Raw genomic sequence first — 13752 nt, 5'->3', positions numbered from 1 at the left:
TTGTGTTACTAGGAAAAGCAGAGAGCTCAAAGGCTCATGTACTCAACTTTCTGTGAGGTTTAATATGAAATTGTGGGTCAGGCTTAGCACTGAATGTGTTTCTCCTAAGGTAGATGCATAGTTAAAGTTATTAAATCTTTCTCTTCAAAGAACTCTTTTAAAAAGATTTATGTAGGGGCTGGCGCTGTGGCCCACTAGGTTAACGCCCTGGCCTGAAATGCCAGCATCCCATATGGGCACCAGTTCTAGTCCCGGCTGCTCTACTTCCGATCCAGCTCTCTGCTGTGGCCTGGGAAAGCAGTAGAAGATGGCCCAAGTCCTTGGGCCCCTGCACCCACATGGGAGACCCAGAAGAAGCTCCTGGCTCCTGGCTTTGGATCAGTGCAGTTCCAGCCCATGCGTCCAATTGGGGAGTGAACCATCAGATGGAAGACCTCTCTCTCTCTCTCTGCCTCTCCTCTCTATGTGTACCTCTGACTCTCAAGTAAAAAATATATATATTTTTTTTAACCAACAAGCTCTGGCAGGTTTTATTAAAGAAAAAGTTGCATGATTCACTTTTCACCAGTCTGTTCTGGCATGCTTCTAATAATATCAGAATCACCTGGATCAATGATAGAAAGCGTGCATACTCTGTAGTATTTTCCACAAGCTGTGCCCAGTTCAATATTATTGCCACTGTAGTGATGGACACCAGTTTTGGCCAACATGGCATAATACTCTATTTCAGATTTCCTCAGGGCCGGGCAGTTGTTGGCGAGGTTGACCAGCTTCGCCTTGCCTTGCCTGATCATCTTCAGAGACTGCTTGTACCCCAGCACGTATTTTCCGCTCTTCATCACAAACTGGAGCCTAGAGTTGATTGACTCCAGTGACTTTTTCGTCTTCTTGGCGGCCACCATCTTCCTGCCTTAGGTGCGGGACAGCCTCCAACCAAGTGCAGCCGCCAAAAATAAATAAATCTTAAAAAAAAAAAAATTTATGTACTTGAAAAGTGGGGAGAGGGAGGAAAAGAGGAGGAGGGAGATATTTTACATGTACTGGTTCATTTTCCAGTGGCTGCAAACTGCTGGGGATGGAGCCTAGAACTCCATCCAGGTCTCCCATGCGGGTGACAGGGGCCCAACAGACCTTGGAACAGACACTGCGGTGGGATGCCTCACATGTAGTGACGTTACTGACTGCATCACAACACCAGCCCTTCTTCAGAGGATTCTGACTAGCTCTCTGTATTGTGTTTTATGGCTTATCATCTTGTTTCAATAAAATGCATCTCACCTCAGTAACCAAATTGCAGATAAATTGGTGCAGCCCTTGGGCATGGGAAAAAAGTGATCTCTGTCCACTTTCATCACTACATGGTTTACAAAATCTCTATGTAATTTTGTTGTTTTTATAAACCATATATAATTTTTCTGTTAGCCTATGCCTGCCTGGAGGATTGCCATATTGACTCATGGCTCCCCTTGAAAAAGGAAGTTGGATGTTAGAGAAAGGGATTGCTGACCATGCATTTGCAAGGCAAGCTGCAGGAGACAATCCTTTTAGCCCAGAAGGTTTTGGTTGAAAGCCAAGATTTGATGGTTGGAGCTGAAAGATGCTTTTCAGAACAGCTACAAGTGTAGGCAGTGTCAAATAGCTTCCCCGATCACATAGTACCCGGTCTCTCCCTCTCCCTCTCTCTCTCCCTCTGCTCATATCACAAAAATTCCAAATGTTATAAAAATTCTGCGGAAGAAAAAATTCCTCCCCATTTATTAAGTGGACATAGAAAGAACTCCACCAGAAAAAGTAGAGTCCCCAGTGTTGTAAAACTAGTTGCAGCAGAACATTCAAGCCCTAGCCCGGTCTGGAGCGAAACGCAATTCTGGACCATTCTTCTCAACAGGATTGGCAACCACTCCACTGGGACTCCTGTCTTTGTTAGCCTTTTTAAGCAACTTGGGCAAATTCACAGACAGGATCCTTCTAGATCTAATCTAAAAGGTCTGAACATGTCCAGCTTGGGCGCGTATCGGATCACCTGGAACAGGGCGGGTGTTTGTTAGAAATTCAGAGTGCCCCCAAAGGTCGATTGTGAGGCTCTGGGGTGGGGTCAGCGACCTGCGGCGTACAGGTGGCCGCCCCGAGGGGTGGCCGCTGTCGGTGGCTACCGCACCATCTCTCAACGCCGCGGACACGGTTCATCCCTCACGGTCAAGTGAGCCCAGCAGTGACGCCCAGGTCACCTCGCGCAGGGGACGACTCTTCAGCAAGTTCCGCTGATCACGTGGTCGCCCGGGGCCACCCCAAGGTCGACTGGAAAGACTGAAATTTATACGGAACGAATTCCGGAGCCGAGGCTGGTGAAGGGCTAATCATTCATGTTGAGGTTTAAATAAAAAAAAAAAATACTTTAGAAATAATGTAATCGCCCAAACCCCGGCAGATTCGCGTCCGGTGGTAAAAAAAGAGAGAGGTTGTCCTTCCGGGTCAGGTGGGCCGGCCGCCTTGACCTTCCTCGCCGCTCGGCCATTTTGTCCCAGTCAGTGCAAGGCTGCGGCTGCGGAGGAGTCACCCCGAAGAGAAGCTGCGACGATGCTGTCCGTGCGCGTAGCCGCGGCCGTGGCCCGCGCCCTTCCCCGGCGGGCCGGACTGGTGAGCCTCGGAGACCTGCAGGGGAGGCGGCTCGGCGGGGCTGCGGCGCGCGGGGCTGCGCTGTCTTCGGGGCTCTTTCTGCAGGGAGGATGAGGGGCTGTGGCGGGCGCCGCCATCTTGCTCCCGTGGCTGCTGGGGCTGGGCCGAGCAGGCTGCAGAGGGGCCCTGGGGCTGGCCCGGCGAGCGGAGTGGTACCGAGGCGGGCAGGGGAGTCGGTGACCCGGGTGTTGTGCAGAGACGGGGCCTTAGCGGGATTCCCTCGGGCTGGGGGCGCGAGCGGCCCGAGAAGGGGCCATGAGTGAAGGTCAGGGCTTGGGCGCTAGTTCTGGGGGGCCTGTGCCCGCACTGCGGGGCGCGTCCCCAGTGAAGGTCAGAGGACGGCTGTCTGCCCCGGTTGAAGCCATTCTGGGCTGCTGACATTGTAGGAAGGTCAGCAGGCCCCGGCGGCCCACCTGCGCTCGGAGGTCAGTTCAAGCTAAGGAAGGGATGAAGGTGGTGGTTTGACTGCTTAAGCAGGCGATCTCTTAGTGCTCCATACTGGAATGATTGTGAAAATCCTGGCCGGGTGCAAAGGAGCGTTTCAGGTGGCCCGTACGGTGACAGCGCGGAAGCTGGCCGGCTTTTGCGTGGCGGTGCTCTGACACGTCTAAAGCTGTCGCCCTTGGGTTTTTTGAAGAATTGTTAGTGATTGAGAATATAAGTAAAATGGGACAGAGGGTTGGAAAAATCCCCGTAAGGGTCGATTCCCTTGATAATAAGAATATACCCTTACATCCGTGTAAACGCATTTGCATTTACCTCATTTCTTTGTCTTGAAGGTAGTTGCAGCTTGACAGGTGAAATAACACGTAATGGCTGCTTTGCTGTCCTAACATGAGGGCTGGTAGCATCACAAGCATCCTTAGCCATTTTTATCTGGCTTCGAAGCTGCAGAATTAACCATTCACAGCGTGACAGCTTGAAGAAAAGAGAGGAGATTGTTGCAGGATTTGGTTCAAGGCAGTAAATAAAGACCCACATGCTCTACATCACGATTTCTACCCTAACCTAAATGCCTGCATTTATTTACTTGGTTTTTATTTTAAGTAAAATTGGAAGTATATGGAGATTTGCCCTTTGGAAGAAGCAGTTTACCTTATTGAGGATTTTTACTACAGTATTTTTTTTTTTTTTTTTTTTTTGACAGAGTGGACAGTGAGAGAGAGACAGAGAGAAAGGTCTTCCTTTTGCCGTTGGTTCACCTTCCAATGGCGCTGGCGCACCGCGCTGATCTGATGGCAGGAGCCAGGTGCTTATCCTGGTCTCCCATGGGGTGCAGGGCCCAAGCACTTGGGCCATCCTCCACTGCACTCCCTGGCCACAGCAGAGAGCTGGCCTGGAAGAGGGGCAACCGGGACAGGATTGGTGCCCCGACCGGGACTAGAACCCGGTGTGCCGGCGCCGCAAGGCGGAGGATTAGCCTGTTGAGCCACGGCGCCGGCCCTTTACTACAGTATTTACATCAACCCCAAAGTAGCAGGATCTGGGTGCTTTGGAGAGAAGAAACTTTACTTTGATGATAATTGCTTCTACAAATAGACTTCATTTTCCCATAATGCTTTTTTTTTAAGTGCCTTGCTGTGTACCAAAGACTGCTGATTTTCACATATATCAAGAGATATTTCTCCCATGATTAATATTCTTCAGATTTTCAGCAGAGTGTTTTAAATCTAATCTGTATTTTCACCAATAATGTAGTAAGATCAGATATTTAAGAATATTCTTGCACTAGGTCTCCAAAAATGCTTTGGGATCATCTTTTATTGCCGCAAGGAACCTTCATGCCTCGAACACTCGTCTTCAGAAGACTGGTGAGTTACTATTTCTAAGTCTGCACCACACACTACCTTATCATTAAAATGAAGACAGATTACATAACTTAGGGATTTTTTTTTTAAACCCTTTGTGAATGTTTTTCCTCTCACTTTTAGTTTCTGTAGAATCTTAGATTCTTTTTTATTTTATTTTATTTATTTGAGAGGTAGAGTTACAGACAGTGAGAAGGAGAGACAGAAAGGTCTTCGTTCTGTTGGTTCACTCCCTGAATGGCCGCAACAGCCGGAGCTGCACCAGTCTGAAGCCAGGAGCTTCTTCCTGGTCTCCCATGCGGGTGCAGGGTCTCAAGCACTTGGGCCATCTTCTACTGCTTTCCCAGGCCACAGTAGAGAGCTGGATTGGAAGAGGAGCAGCTGGGACTAGAACCTGTGCCCATGTGGGATGCCGATGCCATCGGCGGAGGATTAACATACTGTGCCACGGCGCGGGCCCTGAATCTTAGATTCTTAAATGATAATGTGCCATTTGACATTTTGTTGGTTGGTTCTCTTATTTAGCTACAGCTACATTTATGTATTTCTTTTTTGATAGCTTCTGAAAATGCCCCATTGGGTGGAAGCAGTACTCATGTAGTGAGGATTCTTTCTGATTTATGAAAGACTTTTCTTCCTTCTAAGAACTGTTCAAAAACAAGCGATTCTTATTGATAGGTTTTTTCGAAGGCAATAGATGTTACTCTAAATCTGATAGCTTATGAGCTTGGACATTGCACCTGCCATCATGGAGCAGGGAGGTGACCATAGGAAGATGTCTAAAGGTGGGGAAATTTCTGAGATGTGTATTAGGATTCTTTATTTATTTTTAAATATTTATTTATTTGAGAGGTAGAGTTACAGAGAGAGAGAGACAGAATGGTCTTCCTTCCGTTGGTTCACCTCCCCCCAAATGGCCATAATGGCCAGAGCTACGCTGATCTGAAGCCAGGAGCCTCCCTCTGGTCTCCCATGTGGGTGCAGGGGCCCAGGGACCCGGGCCATCCTCCACTGCTATCCCAGGCCATAGCAGAGAGCTGGATTGGAAGACGAGCAGCTGGGAATAGAACAGGCGCCCATCTGGGATGCCAGTGCCTGCCCCAGAATTTTTTATTTTTTTAAAGATTTTTTTATGTGAAATAGTTAGCAGGGAGGGAGAGACAGAGCTTTCATCTGCTGGTTCACTTACCCAGATGGCTGCAACATCCAGGGCTGGGCCATGCCGAAGCCTGGAGCTTCTTCTGGGTCTCCTATGAGGGTCATAGAGGCCAAGCACTTGTGCCATCTTCTACTGCTTTTCCCAGCCCATTAGCAAGGAGCTAGATCAGAAGTGAAGCAGCTATATGGACTTGAACCAGCACCTATATGGGATGCTGGCATTGCAGGCAGCAGCTTTACCCACTGTACCACAGTGCTGGCCCAAAACTCTTTAAATAATTATTTATACACACACTAAGAGATGTAAAAGAATAGTATTGGTAACTTAAAGGGACAGTTTAACAGTTGCTTTTTTAAATGGACTGCATTTTTATTTTTAAAAAAATGTATTTATTTATTTGAAAGGCAGAATTACAGAGAGAGGGAGAGAAAGAGAGCTCTTCGATCGGCTGGTCACTCCCCAGATCACCCTGATGTCGAGAGCTGGGCCAGACCGAAGCTGGGAGCCAGGAGCTTCATCTGTGTCTCCCACATGGGTGGCACGGGCCTGAACACTATCCATCTTCTGCTGTTTTTCCGGGCCACTAGGGAAATGGATTGGAAGTGGAGTGGCCGGGACAGTTAACAGGCAGGACCTGTGTGGATGCAGGTGTCTCAGGAGGTGGCATTACTATGCCACAACACTGGCCCCTATACTGCCATTTTGAAATAGGCTTTTTTTATGGAGTTTAGCAAAAAAAATCAGGTTTCAGCAGAGATACAGATTCTTTAGCATTAAGTTACAAGAAAAGGAACAACATTATGGTAATGTTGAATAATTTTGTTAGCTTGTTTGGCTTACATTTGTCTCGTGAAGATTTTTTTTTCTCTCAGATTACTCAAATCATTTCCATTGCGCTAGGCAGCCAGCTTTTCTTTCTTTTACAAAGGGTTATTTATTTGAAAGGCAGAGTTACAGAGAGGTAAGGGCAGAGAGAGAGAAATCTTCCATCTGCTGGTTCACTCCTCAAATGGCCACTATAGCCGGAGCTGAGCTGATCTGGAGCCAGGAGCTTCTTCCGGGTCTCCCATGCAGGTGCAAGTGCCCAAGGACCTGGGCCATCCTCTGCTGCTTTCCTAGGCCATTGCAGAGAGCTGGATCAGAAGTGGAGCAGCCAGGACTCGAACTGGCACCCACATGGGATGCTGGCACTGCAGGTGGCGGCTTTACCTGTTGTGCCACAGTGCCAACCCCTAGGTAGCCAGCTTTTCACAATATAATCTTGTGTTATATTTTAGAATGTAATTTTTTGGCCGGCGCTGCGGCTCAATAGGCTCATCCTCCACCTGCGGTGCTGGCACACCAGTTTCTAGTCCCGGTTGGGGTGCCGGATTCTGTTCTGGTTGCTCCTCTTCCTGTCCAGCTCTCTGCTGTGGCCTGGGAAGGCAGTGGAGGATGGCTCAAGTCCTTGGGCCCTGCACCCGCATGGGAGACCAGGAGAAGTACCTGGCTCCTGGCTTCGGATCAGCGCGGTGTGCCGGCCGCAGCGGCCACTGTGGAGTGAACCAACGGAAAAGGAAGACCTTTCTCTCTGTTTCTCTCTCTCACTGTCCACTCTGCCTGTCAAAAAAAATGTAATTTTTTTATTATGATTAAAAAGTTTATATGTTATTGAGAAATGGATTTTTTTAAAGAAACATTTATTGTATTTATTTGAGGCACAGAAACCTTTTTGGGGTCAGTGTTGTGATGTAGCAGGTAGAGCTGCTGCCTACAACCCTCACATGCCAAATGGACTGGTTCATATCCCGGCTGCTCCACATCTCATCCAGCTTCCTGCTAATGGCCTGGGAAAAACAGTGGAGGATGGCTCAAGTGTTAGGGCCCTTGCATCCACAGAGGAAACCTGGAAGAAGCTCCTGGCTTTGGCCTGGCCCAGCCCTGGCCTTTGTGGCTGTCTGTGGAGTTAACCATTGGATGGAAGATTGATCTCTCTCTGTCTCTCCCTCTCTCTGTAACTCTTGTTTTTCAAATAAGTAAATAAATCTTTTTTTAAAAAAGGGGAAAGAAATTCAATAGTACTAGACCGGGTCAAAGCTGGGAACCAGGAACCAGTCCTGATCTCCCACCTGGGTGACAGGGACCCACGTACTTAAGCTGTCACTTGCTACAGTCTGGAATGGAGCTGGGACGTGAACCCAGAAACTCTGAGGTGTAGGGTGTCAGGGACCAACATGGTCACTAGGCCGGCCACGTGCCCTCGGTGATAGGTTGAAAGATCTTGGGTTACCATTTTAAATGGGCTTGTCTTTTCTCAATAGGCACTGCTGAGATGTCCTCTATTCTTGAAGAGCGAATTCTTGGGGCTGATACCTCTGTTGACCTTGAAGAGACTGGGCGTGTCTTGAGTATTGGTGATGGTATTGCCCGAGTACATGGGCTCCGGAATGTTCAAGCAGAAGAAATGGTAGAGTTTTCCTCAGGCTTAAAGGTAAATTCTGAAGTGAGATTTCTGTCTTCTCAGTTATTATTCATTTACAGATTGTGTCAGGTTTTTAAAAAGTTTTTAAGTCTCCATTTCTCATTTTTCCCTCCTTGAATCTGTCATAGATACAAAGAGAATAAACAGAGGTTTTGATCGGCCAGGTTGTCAGGCTTTTTTTACTCTAGGAACTGATTAAATCGTAAGTTGTAGCCACCAACTCCAAAATACAAAATTAAGCAGAACTTCACCCAAATTAGTTTTTTTTGAAGATTTATTTATTTATTTGAAAGTCAGAGTTCCACAGAGAGGCAGAGAGAGAGAGGTCTTCCATCCGATGGTTCACTCTCCAGATGGCCGCAACGGCTGGAGCTGCGCTGATCCGAAGCCAGGAGCTTTTTCAGGGTCTCCCATGTGGGTGCAGGGGCCCAAGGACTTGGGCCATCTTCTACTGCTATCACAGGCTATAGCAGAGAGCTGGATCAGAAGTGGAGCGGCCGGGTCTTGAACTGGCACCCATATGAGATGCTGGTGCTTCAGGCCAGAGCATTAACCTGCTGCGCCACAGCACCAGCCCCAGATAATCTTTTAAACTGTGTATGGAGCTTTTGACAGATTTAAAAGGTGTAAGTCAAGGGTGCCTTAAAACCTCCATTCACTATTTCATACTGGTTACCCAGCTCAAAGCTGTAGATAAAATGCAGTGGGAAAAATTTACTATTTTGATTTCTTTGAGGATGTTATGAGCATGTTAAGACTATTGTAGCCTTGATATTCAGGGAGTATGATATTTTAAATACCTTAACTGTGATGGCATTATGTGGCAGTGGGTTAAGCCATCACTTTGGATACCCACATCCCAGTGTGGCATGCCAATTCAAGTCTCAGCTGCTGCACATCTGATCCAGCTTCCTGCTAATGCATCCTGGGAGGCAGGAGTGCTGGCTCAGGTGCTTGGACCTCTCTGACCCATGTGGGAGGACCCAGCGGGAGTAATGGAATCCTGGCGCTGGCCTGTGCAGGCTGTTGTGGGCATTTGGGGAGCGAACCAGTAGATGAAAGAATGTCTCGCTCCTTCCCTCTGTCTCTGTGTTGCTCTGCCTTTCAAATAGCCGAAAATAAACAAGTTTTGTTTTGTTTTGTTTTGTTTTTAAATAACAGTCTTAGCTGAAGAAGGTTGGCTGTTGGAAATTACTCGGGAGTAAGCCAGGTGGAAAGGACAGTACTCCTTCCGTCCTGGCTGTTTTCATAGCGTGTCTTGGTGTATAAGGAGTAGTACCTTTCTAGCTTCGCTGATACTCAGCTTTGGCTTTTGTGCAGGGTATGTCTCTGAACTTGGAGCCCGACAATGTTGGTGTTGTCGTGTTTGGGAATGATAAACTCATCAAGGAAGGAGATATTGTGAAGAGGACAGGTGCCATTGTGGATGTTCCAGTTGGTGAGGAGCTGTTGGGTCGTGTAGTGGATGCCCTTGGTAATGCCATTGATGGAAAGGTAGGTTTAATGGTTAGTAGGTATGGTTGCATCTTCTAACACATAACAAAACTGATTATTCTGAGGGTTCCTTTTTATTGTCTTTGCAGGGTCCAATTGGTTCCAAGACTCGTAGGCGAGTTGGCCTGAAAGCCCCTGGAATCATTCCTCGAATCTCTGTGCGGGAACCAATGCAAACTGGCATTAAGGCCGTGGATAGCTTGGTGCCGATTGGTCGTGGTCAGCGTGAGCTGATTATTGGTGACAGACAGACAGGGTAAAGACTCAGATCATATTAGAAAATTCTAGCTAAAATTTGCTATTTGTGAAAATTACTGTTTAGTCTTGGAATGGTAAATGTATTGGATATAATTGGGAGTGTAGAAAGTGATATGAGAGTTAGTAGAAAGATTTTGGTTGGTAAATCCTTTGAACTATTTAATAAGGTTTTTGCTTACTTTTTTTTTATAGGAAAACATCCATTGCTATTGACACAATTATTAACCAGAAACGTTTCAATGATGGAACTGATGAAAAGAAGAAGCTGTACTGCATCTATGTTGCTATTGGTCAGAAGAGATCCACTGTTGCCCAGTTGGTGAAGAGACTGACAGATGCAGGTATTCAAGAACTCTGTCTCCTTGCCGTTAGCATAAGACCTGTGGCTGATGATCTGAGAACATCTTCTGCTTAATGAAAGCAGATTTTAATTACTCCCTAATGAACTGAACTTTCTAATACAGTTGTCTTGGATAACATAAAACAATAAAGGTTTTGTTGGTTTCTTTAAAGTGCAAACTATTTGACTCTGCTTAATTCTTAATAGTAAATTTCTTAACACTTCAGTTTTTGTTATGGTAGCCTCTGTTTGAAAACACAATATTGATAACCTTGTAAAATTTGCTTCCTCTCCAGATGCCATGAAGTACACCATTGTGGTGTCAGCTACTGCTTCGGATGCTGCCCCACTTCAGTACCTGGCTCCTTATTCTGGCTGTTCTATGGGAGAGTACTTTAGAGATAATGGCAAGCATGCTTTGATCATCTATGATGACTTGTCCAAACAGGTGAAAGGAAATAGATGTTTTGCAGTTTGTACGTTTGAACTAGAGAGTTGACAAGTGTGGCTCCTCTGTAACAAGTGAACTTCACAATCCTCTTCTGTACTGTAGGCTGTTGCTTACCGCCAGATGTCGCTGTTGCTCCGCCGGCCCCCTGGTCGTGAGGCCTACCCTGGTGATGTGTTCTACCTACACTCCCGGCTGCTGGAGAGAGCAGCCAAAATGAACGACGCTTTCGGTGGTGGCTCCTTGACTGCGTTACCGGTCATAGAAACACAGGCTGGGGATGTGTCTGCTTACATTCCAACCAATGTCATTTCCATCACTGATGGACAGGTATACACAATTAAAATGTAAAAAAACCTCTGAATTGTTCCAAGATCTTGGTTGGGACTTGTGATTATGAATAGATTGTCAAAAAATTTTTTTTATTTACCTGCTTTATTTATAGATAGACAGATCTTCCATCTCCTGTTCCATTCCCCAAATGTGCAGAGCAACAAGGGCTGGACCAGGATGAAGCCAGGAACATGGAATACAATTAAGCTGTCCCATGTGGGTGGCAAGGACCTAAGTAGTGCTGCCTTCTATGGTGTGCGTTAGCAGGAAGCTGGAATTGGAGATGGAGCTAGAACTTGAACCCAGGCACTTTAGTAGAGGATGCAAGCATTCTAGGATGATAACTACTGTACCACACACCTGCCTGCCTAGTGGAAGATTCCACAGTATACAGAAGAACAGGAAATAGTGTAATAAAACCCCCACCCAAAATACCATGCTTCATCCATCATGTTTGATTTATACTCAACTGCTGTTCCCTACTCCTAGATAATTTTGAAGCATATCCCATAAGTCATATTGCTTCAGTTTCATATATTTTAATATAAATGTTACCTGTGTTTTCCTCAACTCAATGTCGGGGGACTCTGTCTCTATGTGTCTCAAAATATTTTTTTTTAAGGAGCTAGACATTTAGCATAGTGGTTGATACCCATTTCCCAGGAATTTTAGCTCATGACATTGGAGAACCCAGGAGACAGTGGTGATGGCTCAAATAGCTGGGGTCCCTGCCACTCACCTGGGAGGCCTGGGTTCTCCCCCTTGGCCCATCTACACCTGTTGGGGTGAGCCAGCAGTTAGCAGCTCTCTATAAATCTGTTTCTCTGCCTTGTAAAATAGATTTGGGTGATTATTTAAGATATTTAGCATTCTCCCTCAGCCAGTTTTGTGGCATTTTTGACTCAAGTTTGAAGCTAACTTACTTAAAACTTACTATCGTTTGTATTCTTGCATTGTAGATCTTCTTGGAAACAGAATTGTTTTATAAAGGTATCCGCCCTGCCATTAATGTGGGTTTGTCTGTGTCCCGTGTCGGATCTGCTGCCCAAACCAGAGCTATGAAGCAGGTAATTACAGATCATACTGGCAGGGAGGTGTGGATAGCATTGGGTTAGAACCTTATGAACTGTGAACGGCGTGGCGTGTCATTGAGTTACAATACCAGTGATTTCTGTATTTCAGGTGGCAGGTACCATGAAGCTGGAATTGGCTCAGTATCGTGAGGTTGCTGCTTTTGCTCAGTTTGGGTCTGACCTTGATGCTGCCACTCAACAACTCTTGAGTCGTGGTGTGCGTCTGACGGAGTTGCTGAAGCAAGGACAGTATTGTGAGTTCTTTATCAAGTTCCTTCTGTATGTTAGTTTTCCCAGGCCTGTAGAGTTGCACTACATGTCATGAACTGTATTACATGCTGTTACCTTTTATCTACGGTGCACTTGCTGCCTTTCGAATGTGCTTAACTTACAGTACGGTCTTTTATTACCATGTGAATGTAAGTGCTATGAGCTTAATAAGTAGAAAAACTTACTATATATGTTATCTTTTAGTAATTAAGAGCTCCAATATTCCTCCGCCCTCTTAGCTATATGAATGTGGAATTTGGGAGATTTAAGTGATATTAGTATGGTTTTGCCCTCCCCCCAGTTGAATTATTTACATCCGAAACAGTATAAATGTGGACATTTTAACAAGCAGTGCTTAGGGATATACCCAAAGATTACAGTTTCTTGTGGGCATGAGGTAGGAAGGAGAAATGAGTGGAGTGCTGGCCACTCAGATTACCTGTGAGAGAGGGTGATTATGGGAACATGGTGATCGTTGGAGGAAAAGTAAGTTTCTCCGACTGTGGTAACATGGTGGGTTTTGTGCAACTCACTTGACAGTCTTTGGTTTTTTTCAGCTCCCATGGCTATTGAAGAACAAGTGGCTGTTATCTATGCGGGTGTGAGGGGGTACCTTGATAAATTGGAGCCCAGCAAGATCACAAAATTTGAGAACGCTTTCTTGTCGCATGTTGTCAGCCAACATCAAGCCCTGTTGGGTAATATCAGGTATGGACACAGATGTTGGCCTCTTTTTGTAAACAGTTAAGTTTTATGATAGTTTTTTTTTTTTAAAAGGTTTATTTATTTATTTGAACGATAGAGTTACAGAGAGGCAGAGAGAGAGAAGTTTTATGATAGTTTTAAGAACTGTTTTCAGTTCTGTAGCTAGGCTAGGCGTGACACTTTTGTCCGAGTCAGAACTCATGGTCTGCTTCTGTCTTCGATAGGACCGACGGGAAGATCTCAGAAGAGTCGGATGCCAAGCTGAAGGAGATTGTAACAAACTTCTTGGCTGGATTTGAAGCTTAAACTCCTATGGATTCACATCAAATACTGGTTTGGTTTTATTGTTTCTTCTAGTAAAATCAATTCCATTTGTAAACGGATTACTCTCATACTCCTCATGTACAGAAATCACGTTAAAAATAAAAGTTCCATGTTGCGTGATAACTCTTCTGGTTTGTGTCATTTAAAACAACTGAAATTATGTAGAAGTGGTACGTGCACATCTTAACCCATTTTACTTGAATTTTGGGTGGAGCTAGGTAATTCAAGACTGGGCTTTTGCAAGAGTTTATTTATTTATTTATTTATTTTGACAGGCAGAGTTAGACATTGAGAGAGAGAGACAGAGAAAGGTCTTCCTTTTCCGTTGGTTCACCCCCCAAATGGCTGCTACGGCCGGCGTGCTGCGCTGATCCGAAGCCAGGAGCCATATGCTTCCTCCTGG

The 13752-nt window shown here is 45.9% G+C and overlaps 2 protein-coding genes across 2 annotated transcripts; one reads left to right on the top strand and one right to left on the bottom strand.

Moving 5' to 3' along the window:
• Positions 1-507: 507 nt before the first annotated feature.
• On the bottom strand, positions 508-917 carry LOC133767245 (large ribosomal subunit protein eL30-like). The gene has a single exon (XM_062201606.1). It carries the CDS (start codon positions 900-902, stop codon positions 555-557), a length of 348 nt encoding a protein of 115 aa, XP_062057590.1. The 5' UTR covers positions 903-917; the 3' UTR covers positions 508-554.
• Positions 918-2507: 1590 nt separating this feature from the next.
• Positions 2508-13472, top strand: ATP5F1A (ATP synthase F1 subunit alpha). Its single transcript, XM_062201605.1, has 12 exons — positions 2508-2637; positions 4409-4487; positions 7944-8113; positions 9425-9598; positions 9688-9854; positions 10049-10197; positions 10493-10644; positions 10750-10974; positions 11937-12044; positions 12160-12304; positions 12878-13028; positions 13250-13472. Exons 1-12 carry the CDS (start codon positions 2578-2580, stop codon positions 13329-13331), a joined length of 1662 nt encoding a protein of 553 aa, XP_062057589.1. The 5' UTR covers positions 2508-2577; the 3' UTR covers positions 13332-13472.
• The last annotated feature ends 280 nt before the right edge of the window (positions 13473-13752 follow it).

This window comes from Lepus europaeus, chromosome 9 (genome assembly GCF_033115175.1).
Source record: "Lepus europaeus isolate LE1 chromosome 9, mLepTim1.pri, whole genome shotgun sequence".
NCBI classification, from domain to species: Eukaryota; Metazoa; Chordata; class Mammalia; order Lagomorpha; family Leporidae; genus Lepus; species Lepus europaeus.
This window is presented reverse-complemented; position numbering and strand designations above follow the sequence as displayed.

Excerpts from the sequence above, each read along its gene's own strand:
- ATP5F1A (XM_062201605.1), top strand. The coding sequence starts at position 2,578 with ATGCTGTCCGTGCGCGTAGCCGCGGCCGTGGCCCGCGCCCTTCCCCGG. Across the intron at positions 9,599-9,687 it reads GTAATGCCATTGATGGAAAG|GGTCCAATTGGTTCCAAGAC; the intron begins GTAGGTTTAATG and ends TTGTCTTTGCAG. Across the intron at positions 10,645-10,749 it reads ATGATGACTTGTCCAAACAG|GCTGTTGCTTACCGCCAGAT; the intron begins GTGAAAGGAAAT and ends TCTGTACTGTAG.
- LOC133767245 (XM_062201606.1), bottom strand. The coding sequence starts at position 902 with ATGGTGGCCGCCAAGAAGACGAAAAAGTCACTGGAGTCAATCAACTCT.